Source organism: Ooceraea biroi, chromosome 6 (genome assembly GCF_003672135.1).
Source record: "Ooceraea biroi isolate clonal line C1 chromosome 6, Obir_v5.4, whole genome shotgun sequence".
NCBI classification, from domain to species: domain Eukaryota; kingdom Metazoa; phylum Arthropoda; class Insecta; order Hymenoptera; family Formicidae; genus Ooceraea; species Ooceraea biroi.
This window is the reverse complement of record NC_039511.1, coordinates 5817654-5833949: the sequence shown is the minus strand read 5'-3', so window position 1 is coordinate 5833949 and position 16296 is coordinate 5817654. Positions and strand designations below refer to the sequence as shown.

The 16296-nt window shown below is 40.5% G+C and overlaps 2 protein-coding genes across 5 annotated transcripts in view; both read right to left on the bottom strand.

Annotated features, from left to right (window-relative positions):
- Positions 1 to 8665, bottom strand: part of LOC105284959 — a 38569-nt gene extending 29904 nt beyond the window's left edge. For 3 of the 4 annotated variants that reach the window (XM_026970168.1, XM_026970170.1, XM_026970171.1), the window contains exons 1-12: positions 8463 to 8665; positions 6952 to 7093; positions 3419 to 3719; positions 2579 to 2759; positions 2244 to 2494; positions 1994 to 2138; positions 1669 to 1881; positions 1407 to 1589; positions 1120 to 1317; positions 890 to 1026; positions 452 to 788; positions 3 to 275 (exon numbers count right to left, since the gene is read on the bottom strand). In XM_026970168.1, coding sequence (XP_026825969.1) covers positions 3 to 275; positions 452 to 788; positions 890 to 1026; positions 1120 to 1317; positions 1407 to 1589; positions 1669 to 1881; positions 1994 to 2138; positions 2244 to 2494; positions 2579 to 2759; positions 3419 to 3719; positions 6952 to 7093; positions 8463 to 8475 — 2374 coding nt within the window. In that variant the 5' untranslated portion in view covers positions 8476 to 8665. Of the gene's footprint in view, positions 1 to 2; positions 276 to 451; positions 789 to 889; positions 1027 to 1119; positions 1318 to 1406; positions 1590 to 1668; positions 1882 to 1993; positions 2139 to 2243; positions 2495 to 2578; positions 2760 to 3418; positions 3720 to 4899; positions 5203 to 6951; positions 7094 to 8462 lie in introns of those variants that run through there. The other variant, XM_026970169.1, reaches the window with a different exon arrangement.
- Positions 8666 to 9122: 457 nt separating this feature from the next.
- On the bottom strand, positions 9123 to 15505 carry LOC105284950. The gene is made up of 9 exons (XM_011348838.1): positions 15110 to 15505; positions 13676 to 14058; positions 13368 to 13590; positions 13011 to 13298; positions 12772 to 12899; positions 12533 to 12705; positions 12083 to 12452; positions 11590 to 11998; positions 9123 to 11518 (listed from the first exon to the last, which is right to left on the bottom strand). Exons 1-9 carry the CDS (start codon positions 15189 to 15191, stop codon positions 9381 to 9383), a joined length of 4194 nt encoding a protein of 1397 aa, XP_011347140.1. The 5' UTR covers positions 15192 to 15505; the 3' UTR covers positions 9123 to 9380.
- Between the last annotated feature and the right edge of the window lie 791 nt (positions 15506 to 16296).

Sequence of the window (16296 nt, the reverse complement as noted above, 5' to 3'; positions counted from 1 at the left end):
ACCTGTTACGTGCTCGGACAACTGATCAGCGTACATTTCGACAATTTGCAATGCTTCTTCCTCGGTGAGATCAGGCGTTTCGTATAGACTGACTGATACTTCCTTACCGTCGAAGCTAAAGGACACCTCTCCTCGCTCGTCCAAAGTGACAGAGTGATCGGTTTGCGGTGTATCGTACAACTGAGAAGTCCGTTCCTCGTGTATCGTCGACAGCGATAGATTTCTTGCCAGTTCATGACCATTTGGAGACTGAATCTCCTTTGTAGATTTTTTATCTGCGGAATTAAAACAAGTTCGAGAGATTTGGGAAACTTGTAGATTTGAAACGCAAAGTGAAAAAATTGCAGAATCGCGAAGAGAGGATATATAATCAATTTTTGCAGTAATTTTCTTAGAAAAAATACAATTAAATAATTGAAAATCACTATGTGTAATATACTAAAGAAATTACCTTCAAAACCTAATAAAGATGCAGAACTACTGACAGTTCCCATGCAATTGATAGCTTCGCAGGTGTATGTCCCTAAGCAACAGGTACCATCTTGTCCAGAAATGATCCGATGTATATCGCCGGGCTTGAGCTCGACATTATCTTTGTACCATTTTAGGACTGGTTGCGGGACACCGATAACCTTACACTCCAGATTCACGGCGCCTTCCTCCGACAATATCGCACGTAAACTTTCAAGGAACTTTGGTTTTTTATAATGCTTGGGAATGATCAGCTTCAGAAAGCAGGAAGTGACGCTATGGCCATAGTCGTTCGCCGCTACGCATTTCCATTCGGCCTAAAGACATACGAATAAAGAAAGAAAAATACATAATAAAAGCAAAAGAAGAAGTATCACCATCTTTAGAGAGAATGATCATGCAATTTATGAGTACTCACTTGATCCACAAATTCGAGCTTTTGTACATCGAGATGACACGTGCCAAGGGTTTCCTTCAGCATGCGATACTTGTCTGATTCGTCCATTAAAGCGTCATCTCTGTACCAGGAAAGACATGGTTCTGGCGCGACACTTACTGCGGAAAGAAGAGATATTTTTGTCAACATAGTAGAAAAGTCGCGGACAATAAAATAATTTAGCAAGTTGTTCAAAAAGAAAATATGAATACCTTGCACTGTGAAGCGAAAATCTTCGTTTATTCTCGCCTCACAACTTCTGAGACCTTTTATAAATTTCGGCGGTTGATTAGTGCTCAAAAGCTGGAAACGTTCCTCTTCGTTTAGCTGATTCTGTATATCCTCAATAGTTAATTCAGCTGTACTTTTGGCTTCGCCCATGCAGTTCCTCGCAATACAGCAATAAGAACCTAAACATTGATAAATATGTGCAAAAGACAAACAGGGCAAGAATTAACGGAGGCATACATAAGAATACATAATCATTTTGGGGGCATACCTAACGAATTAGTTCCAGTTAACTGATAGACGTCTCCTGGCTTAAGTTCCTGACCGTCTTTGAACCATCGCAATAGTGGCGTCGGGAAACCTACAACTTTGCATTCGAACGAGACAAGACCTTCTTCCGTCAAGACTGCTTTCAAATTCTCCATAAAACGTGGTTTTCTGTAGTTTCTCGGAACTTGAAAAAATTAAATGAATATTGATACGGCAATTGTATTTTTTGTTGCTGATTGGTCTTCAGTCGCCGCAACACTTACTAGACATTGCCACATAACAGTTCGAGAATTGCTTCATGTTCTCCTCGCTCGTAGCAACACACTTCCATTCACCCTCATCTACGGCTTCCACTTGCTTCACCTCGATCGAGTATCCCCCAATACCGTCCTCCATTATGTGATATTTATCGCTGGGCTCGACGCGGCCTCCCTTGTTGTACCAGGCGATTGCCTTCGGCCATGGTGGTACTTGAACTATCAACGGACGTTCCACATGTAGATATATAACGGTATATACATGTATAACGGTAAAACGTAATAAACATATAAATGTTAATAAAAACAGAAAAATTAGTAACTGATTTACCGCGGCAAGATAGCGCGAGGGTATCTCCGATTCTGCAACATTCGTCTTGCAACGCCTGTCTGAATACCGGAAGTGGTCCAGACGGTGTCAAAGCATCCGCTGGTTTTAATGAACCTTCTCGACTTCCCCTTCCAACTACGTGAACCTAAAAAATAAAGAAACAATGTATCCACAGCGTATTTCATAGATCCAATAAAATCATTGTTCAAAGTTGCAAGAAGGAGTAGTATCATTGTACAGTAGTACTTACTTTCGAAGAGGAATAGGCCGTTCCCATGCAGTTGACCGCTTCACAGGTGTACACGCCGAGGGAAGTCGGATCATCGGGATTGGCAGTTAAAGCAAATACATCGCCCGCCTTGATTTCCTTATTGTCTTTGAACCACCTTAGTACCGGCGTGGGTACACCGACTACCTTGCACTCCAACGACACGGTACCCGCTTCGGTAAGCAACGCGCGTAGCTCTTCAACAAATTCCGGCCTTTTGTAAGCCTTGGGAACTGAAAAGATTCAAAATCAAAGTTGCAATTAATCTCAGACGCAAAACGAAAAATCTCGAATGCATGAAGGAAGCGATCGATTACCAATAACGGTGAGCGTGGACGTGCACGAGGATCTTCCGCTACGATTCTCCGCCATGCAAGTCCAGCATCCTTGATCTTCGACCGTGACGGGCGCGACGTCGACGCAGTGAAAGTTCCCCTCGTGAACGAGGGAGAACCTGGGGCTTTCATGAATAGGTGAGTCATCTTTGTACCAAGCTATCTGGAATATAATTTTTAATTGGCGTAAAAGTGTCACTTTTACGGTAAAAGTAATGTTACTTAATCTTGTAAAAACCACTTTCTATTGCAACACGGCAATACGTTAACGGATTTGCCGTAACAAGACTCCATGATATATTAGACTGCTTCATGCATGGCAGAAGCGGTACGCACAGCAATATTGGAATATATAGTCCCTGGCATGGTATGCGGGCATGCGTAATAATAGTATTAATACGACGCACAAGAACGCGTAACCAGCTTCCTTTACTCTTCTCCGTCTTTCGCCGTGAGTCCAGGTCATGGACCTCCCGGTGCTCGTCTTAGTTTGCCTTTCCCAGTTCGTTCGGTACCGGGATAGAAGAAGGGAGACAAATGCTTGACAATAAGTCACTGCTGGTACCATCAGTTCCACCTTCCGGGTTAATCGCAAGTACTTGGCACGGTATATTATCTATCTTAGGTCAGGACGTCTTTTGCGTCATGTTACGGGCATGGCTACGCATTGCCAAATGGCATTCACTTATCTTGTTAATAGATAAACTATTATATTTAATTAACTCAACACATGCAGAAAAGTCATTTACATCACGTGCATGAATAAATTCATTCTCTTTTAATAGCTTCCAGGCTGTAATATTATTTATTAAATTATCATACCTTCAAAGTAGTTGGACTTCGTATTTCTACCAAAAATCTGGTTCGAGTGCCGACCTTTACTGCGAGATCGCTCAATCTTCTCAAAAATACAGGAGGTTCGCCCTCTTCGTAACTCGTTTCACTGACACTCAAGTGGATTTTCTTTAAAGCCCCTTTGCCGTTTTCTTGTCCGACCCTTGTTGCTACAAGGGAGTAGTAACCCGTATCATTCTTTTGTGATTGTTTCAGGGCCAGTTGCACAATATTGCCACGCATTGACAACCGGTAGCGATCCGATGAAATTGGTACTCCATCTCGTATTCTACAAATTTGATAAATCATGTAATATTATTTATTTCAAGCTAAAAGAGTACACATAGTATAAGTTTATAAAAAATAAAGAAAAGTTTGTATAACAAGTGAAATTAATTAATAAAGTATATTTCTATTTAAACACTATCAAATTATCATTTAATATTTTATTTTAACAGATTCATTTATGTTTGAATCTATTTATTATTCATCTACAGCCTTTTCAATTTACGCAATTTCTAATACTTTTGAGTAGAGATAAATTAAAATTAATTAAGTTTAACGAATTTGTACTTAACTTTGTGAAAATAAAATCATATTTGATACGTATATTAACTGTGCATTTGTACTAAGCATTTTTGACTCCCATTAATCTTTTACTTCCAGATTATCCATGAATGCGTCTTATTATAACTATACATGTATTTTGCGTCATACAATGATATTAAATACTGATAATCTGTTTCATGAATTAATTCTCAAATGAATAAAGATAAAAAAGAAACTGCTATGGTTTTATTTTGTCAAGAGTGTCATCGTGACAGTCAGTTTACTTTGTTCATATTCCACGTGTGCGTATTCTTACGTCTGTGTAAAAATATGTTTGGTCTGGCATATTTCGAGCAGAGTGATCTAGAGTCTTGGCATTGCTCTACTACCCTATTTTTGTCACCTTTTTCGCCGTCTGACTCGTTTAGAATCGAGAAAAAGTGCACACATCATAGTATAATTTGTTCATTTAATTACTTGTTTCTTTCACATATGAACAAAAAGCTCTCAGTTCTCGAAGTAGGAATGTAGCACGATCCTAGAAATATCATGCATTAATCAATCATGCAACTCGATGCAACTGCACTCATCTGACGTAAGACCGGTGAGAATACATGATGCGACGCGGCACCGCCGAGGCGTATTTTGCTCTTCACTTCACGTCTTTTACTGAGATATTAAACACGGTTTTGCATATAATATTTAAAATAACAATATTATACAAAATTATTATAATTAATTAATTTAACACGTTAACTATTTAACAATATACATACACACACACACACACACATCCACAGAAATGATATATGTCAACTATATAAATATGAGTATTATGAAGCGCATTAAGAAAATATAATAATCATATTTATTAATATAAAGTAATATTATAGATAAAAACATTTTGTTTCCAATCCTACCGATATTCCGATCCCTCGGAAGAAGATCCAGTAATTACGTTCTTTTTACCGTTCGCGCATTTGCAACAGTCACTTCCCATGATGTCGGATTAATAAGGGAGGTACACCGTCGTGTCTTTTCAGAAAGCACCACTGATGAACTAATCGCCATAAATTGTCCACATGCCTTTACCAACAGATATCTCGGCTCGATGTAAAATTCATTATTAATCATTTTTCAATATATCGTTTTGTTCCTTCCTAATTTTCACATTTAAAACTATTCCAGGAGTATCAATGATCACACGGTGATAGCCACGATCTGCTAAATACTCCAACTTTTGAAGTATTGGTCTCTCGCGCGTGATCGTTCATGACACTGCGAGCACCGCGTGAGCGATAAAATTAGCGAGATACACAGATCGGTCGATCAACAATTCTGAGAGCGCGATGGCGCTCTGCAAACTCGTTTCATTGAGACATCTCATATATATATATATATATATATATATATATATATATGTCTCTTTTTCGTACATGTATGCCTCCTATTTATCGAGGACATCGATGAATCGATTTGCTTCTGAGTCTTCGCCAGATTATGTTGGGACCACTCAGGCTCTACAGTAATGTCTGATTTTTTATCTTTCCCCGCTCTTTCATAATATCGTTATCTTTACTTTGAAACTTACAACCACGGGTTCTTACGGTTCTTAAAAGATTCTTCATCCAAAGAATCTGCGACAGCGAAGCGATTCCGCTTATATCTCTGATCGCTATTGATGATTTATCCTGATCATTGATTGTTTTCCTTGGGAAAACTAACTGATCAAACTCAAGACTTCGAACAAATCAGATCCAGTAGAGCTCACAGCTACAAAGAATTTTTAATGTCAAGAGACAAAGGCGCGTATCGATACACTCGAATTAAACGGTTCAACACCCCTTTTTAGGGGTTCGTCGATCGTCCGGACGCTCTCTCGGCGTCAGACTGATAGCAAGACACTAACGTCAGGTCGTCCCCTCCCAATTTTCCACCTCCATCAACGGATGGCTCATGTAGAGTTTCGAGGAACTGTAAGCAATGGTCTGTCTCATATAGAAGCTCTAGCAGAAGCCAACCCGAGAGCCGGTAGCTGGACCGGGCAGGGGCATAGGCGCCTCTTTCGTCTTTTCGTGAAAATTCCGAACGTGGTCGAAATTAGCTTACGTGGAGTTGCACATCCATTACGCGAAGAGGAACGAATGTTACTGCGGGAACAGTTCGAAATTCTCTATCACTCATTCGTATCGTCATTACGATGTCGTGTCTATGTCATCATCACGAATGAAGTATTCGAGTGCAAAACCGGTCAAAGTAAAATCCAAGATCGCAATGCGTACGTTATCAAAACATCGCGTTATCAAAATATATCGCAAATGTTTTATTTTTGCAATAGGTTTTTATTTCTGAACTTTCGGACATCGGGTCCTTGCATCAAGATGCATTGAGGAAAATGTTGAACTTTCAATGATTTCACAAATTGCATCTTTCTTTTACATAACTTGATTTTTTTATATGAAGATATCGAATAACGCACTTGTGTCAAGCAGATATCAATCAATATTCATATTTATCTATTAATTTTCTATTTAATTCATGAAATTAGATGAAGTCACATATTGGAATCCTCAAAATAGATTTTCAAGTGATTCAAATGTTGAGTGCATTGCTCTTGCTTGACCATATCAAACGAACTGTTACATAATTGCATTGGCCTCTTAATCGACGAAATCGGTCACCGAAGGTACGGACATGTCGTACACGCTCCTGGCATTGGCGCAATGACGCTCCATGCAAGAATAATATTGAGCGAGATTATGCGGCAAGCATAATTTAGTTCCCTGAAATTAAGTGCGCGACAGCTTAAAATAACTCGCGTTTGATCCTTGGCACGTCCCAAGGTCCTATATAAAATTAAGGCCAATGTTTAAGAATGAATGATAAAGTGAAAGCAGACATTATTATTCGATTAAAATAGCGCCATGCGAGAAAAAAAGTTATTAACGCGCTTCACTCGAACAAGTACTCACAACTCAAATCGTAGATCGTCATAATTTTCGGATGAAGCCAATTTCAGTTCAACGATGATGTCTTCGCCTACACGTCCTTGAACTGACGCGATCTGATCTTCCTCGATCCATTCTGGTGGTCCTTTGTTTCTCGAAGCGTAATCTACAAATAAGCATATCGCAATATCTTGTTTATGTTTTTATAATATAGAAGCAAATTAAATAATTATACTAAAAATGAAGCAAATAAGTATACTTAAAACACGATCGACAGTTTGTTAGTTAGTACTGGAATTACTATTTAATCAATAAATAGTAATTTAAATGAAATATTTCGGTCTTATGTGTTTCGGACTCTTTTCAACAATAATTATTAGCAAAACATTTTGACAAAAAATTATATTGCACATTCAAATCTTGTCTGAAATTATAATAATCGCAATCCTTAGAACTCAATGCAAACAACGTTGTTATCAAATATGGTTTAGATATTTTGTGTATTACAAATTAATCATTAACTATAATGTTAACTATAATGTTAAAGATTTCGTTTGTTGGAAAAATATGTATTTTATCAATATGATGGAAGGAAATTTATTATTGAAAAGCTACCTGCTATTTCGAGATTCACGTGTTCTCTGTAAAATGGCTCGATGGTAGTACATACTTGCAAAATAGTAGCATAAATATAGATATAGAGAAAGCGTAGAGCCACTAAAGAAAATAAAACGTAACCGATCTATACACCTTTACGAGATCATATATTCTTCGAAAGAACCATTTCTCCTTGCAGATTTTGCGACGTAAAGTGCGCTTGAAAATTCGATCAGTTGCATCCCCACGCGCACGCACGTAGATTGCACCATTAACATAAATAAATATTTCCACATTTGTTTTAGAAAAATTTTGGCAAACAGCGTCGTTGATACTTATCGTTAAACTAAGACATCAATTCCTTAAAGAAGAATCATTTAAAGCGCGAATCCGATCATGCATTGTATAGCGGTCATAAGATGCCTTGTAAGATATTTTCCAAATATAAGTTGGAATTTGTTCTATACCGGACTGACAACTGCGTTCATCAGCGACAAATTTAGAGAGTTGTTTACCGAGATAATTGCAAGAATCGTAAACAGCAAATAAATTTATTTTTTATACATGTCGTACGCTATAATTTCCATTGCCTTTCTGCATTATAGCTTCCCTCGTGATAATAAATTTCTAAACCAAGTTGCCATTTCTCTAATTTGCATTTACACACTGACAGCATATACGCGATCTAGATGTTACATCGTCCTCGTAACGCATCGCACTTTGATTGATACGCTCATCTCTTCTTTGACTGACAATTTTGCCGGACAATCATGGCACATTAAGGAGCGTACGTACGAAAATAAATTTATAAAGACTTTGATCCCGCACCTTCATATCGCCGACGAACCGGCTGCACCGATCCGGAATACCGTCTCAGCTCATCGAAGCCGGCTACACCGGCGAACAACGACACAACTCATTTCATACGTGCATCTTACCTGTTAAGGTCATTTCGTCAGTCACGCAGAACGATTTTTTTGTACGTTGACATTACTCGCGGATGGCCGACGTGCGTACGCGCGTATTACGGGAAGATCAGCACCGTCTTCCGTCACCACCACCCGCCAACTTGTTCCTGTCTTGACCCTATATTGATACAGCACACCCTACGCTACGACGTCTGACGGCAGGAGGCCCTGCTCCGTTCTAAAATCGTCCCGACGCCGCGCTCTCGGCTTCGTCGTTTTAACGAAAGAAGCACATGCGCCGTTCGAGATCTACGTACCCTCTTTTCCACGTTGTCTCTCTTTCGCTGATGTAACTGCCAGCGGCGTTCCTATTTTCACGATTCGTTTTATTCCTTGCTTGCGGCGCGCGAAACTGAAATTTCTCTTGTGCACCTCGGTGTACGGGTATTTCTGGATTGTAATTAGGCGAGATTAGGTAACGCCGGATTCACGGAATTTGTGCGAAAAAGGAAAACACGTTACTCGTGTCACGGAGATTTAGCGTGGCATACATTTGCAAGAGTCACACAATTGGCATGTATTTAAATAAATAAAATACGGAAGATGAACGACAATAATTGAAGAAATAACGTACGGAGTAACAGAGGGAGCAATGGAGTGCATAATAAAATCGACATATCTTGATACAGATTTCGATGAAAATATGTACAATAATTTATTAGGAGAGTAAAGAATTAACATTCATTATAAATACAGCAAATAATGATAACAAGTATATAGCGATGAAATTACATATGGAGAACGGCATAAATAATTGATGTTCAATATATTATATCGTTTCAATGTATTATAATGTATTATTTCTTTGGCAATCATTTGGCGTTTTCAATCGGTAAACGGGATGTACAAGAGATACGTGTGACGTGATGGTCTGGTCGCTTTGGTCGATTAACGTTTCTTGGTGGATCGCCACCAGCGACGTGGCATCCATCCGTGTATCTCCTCCTGTACTCTTCGATATAGGAGTAGTACGATAAATGGAACCGCCAAGGTTTCTTTCTTAAAGAAATAAACGTACATCGCAGCCATTAACAAGGTCAGGTCAGTTATGTAGCTCACCGTCGATCTGACAACTTTCTTAGCTTCCAGAGCTAACTGCTTCTCGTCTATTTGATCTGGAACGCCTTCCTCGGCGTTTTCCTTGCTGAACTCGGATGCCTTTCTCATCGCTCGATACTTATTCTCGAGCGTTTTCTGCAGCCTCTCAATCTTCGATTCCACCGACTTTGTCGCTCCGAATCTTTCCCTGGAACTTGATCTCGAGCGCGAAGAGGGCCTAGAAGGCACTTTGGATCTATGAGTACCTTGCTCGTTGAAATTGTTCGTCGCTAATTGCCGGTTGTTTCTTTCCCGCGACGGTGTGCGGTTGCGAGTCTTCGAAGATGATCTCGAAGAGGCACCGCTTACTCGTTCCCTCCTTCTCACAGCTGGAGATTGGTCCCTAGAGCTCGGTCTGCTTCCGCGCTTTTCTTTCACGGTCGTTGTATCTCTAGCGGGGGTCGTACTTCTGGAATCAATGATTTCTCTTTTAGCATCTGGCGCTTGGCTGTTCCTCTTTTGCCTGTCAATTTCATTCTTGCTTGTAGCTTTGAATTTAGATGCGTCATCTTGCTTTTCTATCGGCTTTGATGCAAGCTTCTCTTGCACTCGATGCTTTTGATCCTGATCCTCGGAGAAGGAGGATCTTCGAGAACTAGCTGCGCTACCGTGACGTGAATGACTCGAGTGCTCCCGCACTATTTCGGTGTACTGATTCACGACCGCTAATCTGGCCTCTATCTCGGCTGCTTCCTCTTCGGATGTCATAGACCGCAATTTCGATTGTATTCTTCGATTCTTCGCCGCTTCCGCCGCAGATAGAATGCTATCTGTGTCAGATTCGGACATCATAGGTGTCTTAAGAGTTTCGGACATGCTTGGAAGATCCGAGATTTTCTCCCTCAATTCTACATTCGTTTTTTCCGTTTCTTCATAAGAATATTGCTGCGGTAGTATTTTTCTGATTGGTTTCTCCAAAGAAAACGGTCTGTCAGAATTGTCTAAAGAAGTCATCTCCTCCTTAGGCTTCTTCAGAATCGATTTAGGTATCATATTGGTCGGTGATACGGGGGTAACTGCTCTGACGGGCGGAGGAGGCGAGATTTCCAGGGTTGGTACTCTGTCATACGGAAATCGCATTTCCGGTTCGACATATGGAACTGGCTTTCCTCTAGGATGGTACGTATCCTCCTCATCGATAATTCGTCTCGCCAAGATTCTTGATTTTAATAACTTTAAGTCCTCGCTGTCCGCGCTACTAATCTCTTCTGAGGATTCTTCAGAAATCTCGTCACTGTTAAGCTCTTCTTCCCTTTCTTTCGTTGTTATTTGAGTCATCGGTTGAGACTCCGTTCTATTCGATACTGTGGAGATTTCCACTTCCGTTTCATTACCCGCTGCTATCGATTTCTCCGGTTGCGTCTCCTCCAATAGCGGCACGTTCGCTTCGTGCCATCTGCGCAGACGTTCTACGGATTCATGATCGTCGCTCCTCCTCCAAGAATCCACCATTGTCGTCTCAGATGGAAGATTTGGATCTGATCTGGCCTCTACATCCTGCAGTAAAACCGGCGAGAGGAGTTTCATCGTTTTCGAAGCGACATCGGCTTGACCCTCGCTTGATCTTCGGCGATTCTTTTTTGCTTGCCACGAAGCGATCAGATTCTGTGTAGTAACGCTGGAATTGGATAGGCGTCTCCGAAGCGATGATCTTTGAATGGTATCAGCATCCGACAACGCCAGTTCACCAGTCTGCCTCTCAAGCTGTGTCTTATGCTTAGCAATTTCAGATGCTTCCTCAGCGGCGACTGCTCGATAGAAACGCTCCATAGCTCGCTCGTGAAGAAGCTCTGTAGAGCTGACTGCTTCCCGCATTATCTCCACCACTAGATGTTGCGTGCTGAATAATTCCGGCAGAGACAGCGACATCGGCGGCGGTATGAGATCATTCTCATCCTCCATTAATTCAATCATGCCTCGTTTACTATCTGAAAGAACAATTTTGAAGTCAACAAAGAAGCTTTCAATAAAGAAAGCTTTTGTAAAAACTTTTTCATACTTCTGATTTCTGCGCCGTTCATCATGTCAAGTGTGATTCTCCTCTCTTGCGTTTCATCTTCAGGATACAAAACTAGCATAAACTCCGAGCTACCATGCAACGCGTTCTCGTCATCCTCTAGCGGCATCGCTCGTAGGTTATTCGGTGAAGATGCCGTAGATTCGCTTACAACAGCAGTCTGTCTTTTCAGAATAGAATTCGACGAATTCGATAGAGGATAATGACTAGCGATGCGATTCTCTTCTCTCTGATGTTCCTGAATTTTTGGCATAGAAAGTGGAGAGAGGCTTCTTCTTTCTCTTGTCACAGACACACTGTGCAATTTAGAATTGTCTTCGATGATCAAAGGGGAAACCGCTACAGTTGCTATTGGTTTTGGCGACATTGTTCGTTCTCTCTTGACATCGTGCTACGTTTCGAAAAAAAATAAAGAATAACTATTTCTAAACAAGAACAAAATTATTCTATTATTTTAAGTTTGTTTAACGCTTACTTTGTCTCGCGCCTCTGTTGCGGTATTCGTTCGCTCTGTGTGATTTCTAAGAGAGACCTCTTGTTTCGCATGGTCTTTCGATCTGGCTGGGGGAATCGGCGGTTGCTCTTTTTCCACAGTATCCAATGCAAATGTCACTCTGCTGTCAGCTCTGGATGGTCTATCTGTAGAGGTTGCGAGCCGTTGCGCGGAAGCTGATCGTTCGTCGTATCCAAGGTGATTTCCGTCATCTCGTGCTCTAGCTTCTTCCCTCGTTAAGCTTCTGGTCCTTTGCGCTGGCATAGTGAAACTCACTTCTCGTTTATCGCCACGAGATCGACTGATCTCTCGGTGTGACTGCGATTTTTCGCTCAAAGACGGTGTCACAATTCTGCAATGTAGAACTGTGAATTTACTGCTGCACAAATGAAACTATCTTAGAACGGAATGCCTTTCTTGGCCTTTCAGTACCTTCGTTTAGGATCTGGAATGAAGACAACGTCACTTTCCTCGCTAGGATCGCTGACGCCGTAAGGATTCTCAGCTTTTACGCGGAATTTGTATTCGGAGCCCTCAATCAGTTCAGTTAACGTCGCGGACGTGCGCCTGCTCGTTGTCGCTTTGAGCCATACCTCCCAACCAATCTGAAATAGACGTTAAATTTCTAAGAGCATAAGCGAGCGGAAAGGCAGACTGCTTCGATCACGTACTCGATAGTATTCGACGATGTATGTCCCAATTTTACACCCTCCATCGTCCTCTGGTTCCTTCCACGATAACGTCACCGATCTACCAAGAGTCATTGCGACAGACACTTTGCCAGGAGCAGCAGGTCGATCTGTTAATAAAATCAGAGTTAATTAATTAAGCTAATTAATTATAATTAATTATAATTTGATATTTAAAAAAAGTGAAAACCTGGCATCCGCATTAACTGCGATACTATTACCTGTTACGGTGACAAGAAAAGACGCTGAATCCTCGCCCAATTTGTTCGTGGCCTTGACGATGTACTCGCCGCGATCATTTCGTTTAGCATCCGGTATTTTCAGGACTGATTCACCATCCATTACTTCAAACACGTGTCTAATATCCTTCGATATCAATTCTCCGTCATGGTACCATGTGACAATTGGTGATGGTTTACCCGCCAAGGACACTTTCAATCTAATGGTCTCATCCTGCTCAAAAAGGAGACCATCCTCGTATTGACGTGGTAAACGTATCCGTGGTGATGCTAGAAGTGAAAACGATTTGTAAAAGAATTATTTACCTATTCATTTGTAGGCATTGATAATTCACTAACCCTCCAGAATTAATTTAGCTCGGGTAGCAACGTGACCCGCTCGATTGGTGGCGGTACATTTGATTTCGCCTTCGTCGTTGAGCGCGGTTTGATGAATCAGGAGAACACTCTTTCCGTTATCCGTGATGATCCTAGTGCGCCTGCTGCTGAAAATCTCGAAACCGTCCTTGAACCACGAAATTTTCGGCAATGGCACACCCGAGAATTGTACGACGAATTCCGCCTAAATGGAAAAGAGAATCTTATAAATCTTAAATGTGCATTAATATATGAGATAAATGTGAGTGAAATAAAATATACTTATATACTTGTTCGTTCTCGAGGGCGGTGGTGTCCTTGAGTTCCAGATCGAAACGTGGTGCACAAGCGGCAGAGGGTTTCTGCAAGGTAACCGTGAGCGGCTCAGAGATTTCGCTCGGTCGCGAGAATCCAAGTGCATTTTGAGCTCGGACGCGAAACTGGTAACGCCATCCTGGCTCGAGACCGCTCAGAGTCAGCTCGGGAAAGGCACAGAGGCCGGGGCTACTTCGTATCCAATGAGGAGAGCCCAGTCGTCGATGTTCGACCAAGTATCCAACAATCGCTGATCCACCGTTACTCGACGATCTTTCCCATCGTATCGCCACTATATCCGGCTGCGTCTCGTTGGTTCCCGATATCAAAATCGGTTTCCCCGGTGGGGCTGGAAGGCCTGAAAATCGCGTCAAATTTTTACCTTTTGTGTTTGCACACCTGATAGGCATCATCAAAATTACTTCTTCCAACAAAGAGTGAATTGTCATATTAATTTAGTTTTCAATATTTTTTTGGATAAGTGATCGCGATGCTAATGTCAAGAAATAAGTGCTTCTTAGAGTGATGTTCACGTATGTATATAGAGCAGATGATTTTCAACATTGGTACTCCCAAAGTGGCGCTCCCGAAATAAAATCCGTACGTTTGGCAGTACAGTACTGAACCGGCGCACTGTCTACTAGATTAAGCGTTCGACATTATTTTTTTAACGTTCTTTAAACATTTTGGCATAAGAGAAACAGTGCACTTTCTTAAAAATGAATGTTATTAAAGAGTCTTAAATGAGTGATCCATGAAATTAAATAAGAAAATGTAGTCTAAATGTTCTTTCAAAGTGGATAGATCGGTAGTTAGTAGCAGTCTAATTTTAGATGTCGTTTTAGTGTCGAAACCACTTAATCGAACATAGTTTAACAATAATTTTCGTAACCTTATTACACTTTGTACTTACATCTTTAAAAGACAAAGCTTAATCATTATAAATTTTTAACCTTTTAATAAACAATTAAATTTTTGCAAAATATACTTTAAAGTTATTTAACTATAACTATAAGTTATACCATATGTAACTATAAGTTCTACCATAAATTACAGAAAATAATCTTTCTATTATTTCTTAATGCGGGATTAATTTATATTTCAGCAAATAGATATGAGTGACAACTTCCGGAAGTAATTGGAATAATGTTTAATATCGCAGTGGTACGATTTTTTATTCAATGAAACGTAATTATTATTCTCATGTGAAGTACTTCAGAAACTGGCAATATTCATTAAAAAATTAAATATAATAAGACATTAAATAAGTCATTAGCAAATCTTCTTTCTTCCTAATACAAATTAAAGTTTAATCAACATGGCAGTTACTCAGCCTTCTAGAGTCTAGACTTTTTCGATTTTGGAAAATATCAAAGATCGTAATGAACATAATTAGCGAGTCAATCTACCTGGACCATCCCAACGCGCTTTTCTCAAGCTAGTGCCGACGTAGGTGCTCTTCGAGTAGTCTTTCGTGGTGGCGTTGCCCATTATCGTGCCGCCTCTTCCTCCTCCTCGTCGAGCTTGGCTCGACGATCACTCCGTTCCTGGCCAGTTTTCCGATCGTTCCCGCACGTTGAAATGTCAAAAGTATCACACTGACAGCACTAGCTGAAGAATGATCGAAGAAGAAGATGCTAATATTTAATGATGACCAATTTGAATAGAAGAGGGGAAGAGAAAGAGAAAGAAAAAGAGAGAGAGAGAGTAAGGGCGAGAGGAAGAGAGGCAGAAGGAAGAAAGGAGAGAGACGGACAGAGAAAGAGAGACAGCGACTGCACTCGATATAGCGCGAGGCTCGGCGCAGCACTGGCGAACTTCCCCGTGGTCGACGATTGTAGCGACGCCAAATCTCTTCAGCTTTCCTAACGTCTATCTTTGTCTCACTGACGTTTCTGCTCTTCATGTATATTCCTATCATTTTCATCCATGTTCTCTTAATAATCAACATCCGGCAATTAGCGAATTAAGCGCAACTTTGGTCGGAAAGAAATATAGTCGTGTACAATTCTTAATGTATGAGATATTTATTTATTATAATATAATTTTGAAGATTTGCATATATATAGTTGTTTGTCGTAACGTTTGTCGATCGTTCTTACCTGACCTTGCAGCTGCAATCTCATGATGGTGAGACCACGTGGTACCGCGTACCGGTACTGCAAGCTTACAGGGAAAAACGGTACTGGCATCTCGTTTTTTTCCTACAAAATGCAAATCATCTAATGATAGAAAGTGCTCACCTGAGCCTATCGAAGTGAATTTATGACATGTCCGGATAATTGCGTAATTCAAAGCAAGATCACGCACGCACGTTACTTATTGTATAGGTCGTTAGTATCATCATATTTTCATCCGGTGCGATCCTGCTTTCACGGAGAAGTGCGGTCTCGTGAAATCAAGCGTGACTAGGATTCTTCCTCAAATGCATGTACCTCTTTTAACAGACTTAATTCCTTTTCAAATCCTTTTTTAATTTTTTTAGTATGAACACAGCATTGAAACTGAAATGTAACAGAACGTATCCTTTGAATACAATGACAGAAGTTAAACGTAATGTGAAAAAGCATTTTGTCCTGCTCTGCGCAATTAAATT

Excerpts from the sequence above, each read along its gene's own strand:
- LOC105284950 (XM_011348838.1), bottom strand. The coding sequence starts at position 15,191 with ATGGGCAACGCCACCACGAAAGACTACTCGAAGAGCACCTACGTCGGC. Across the intron at positions 14,059-15,109 it reads AGCGCGTTGGGATGGTCCAG|GCCTTCCAGCCCCACCGGGG; the intron begins GTAGATTGACTC and ends CGCGATTTTCAG. Across the intron at positions 13,299-13,367 it reads AGCTAAATTAATTCTGGAGG|CATCACCACGGATACGTTTA; the intron begins GTTAGTGAATTA and ends TTTCACTTCTAG.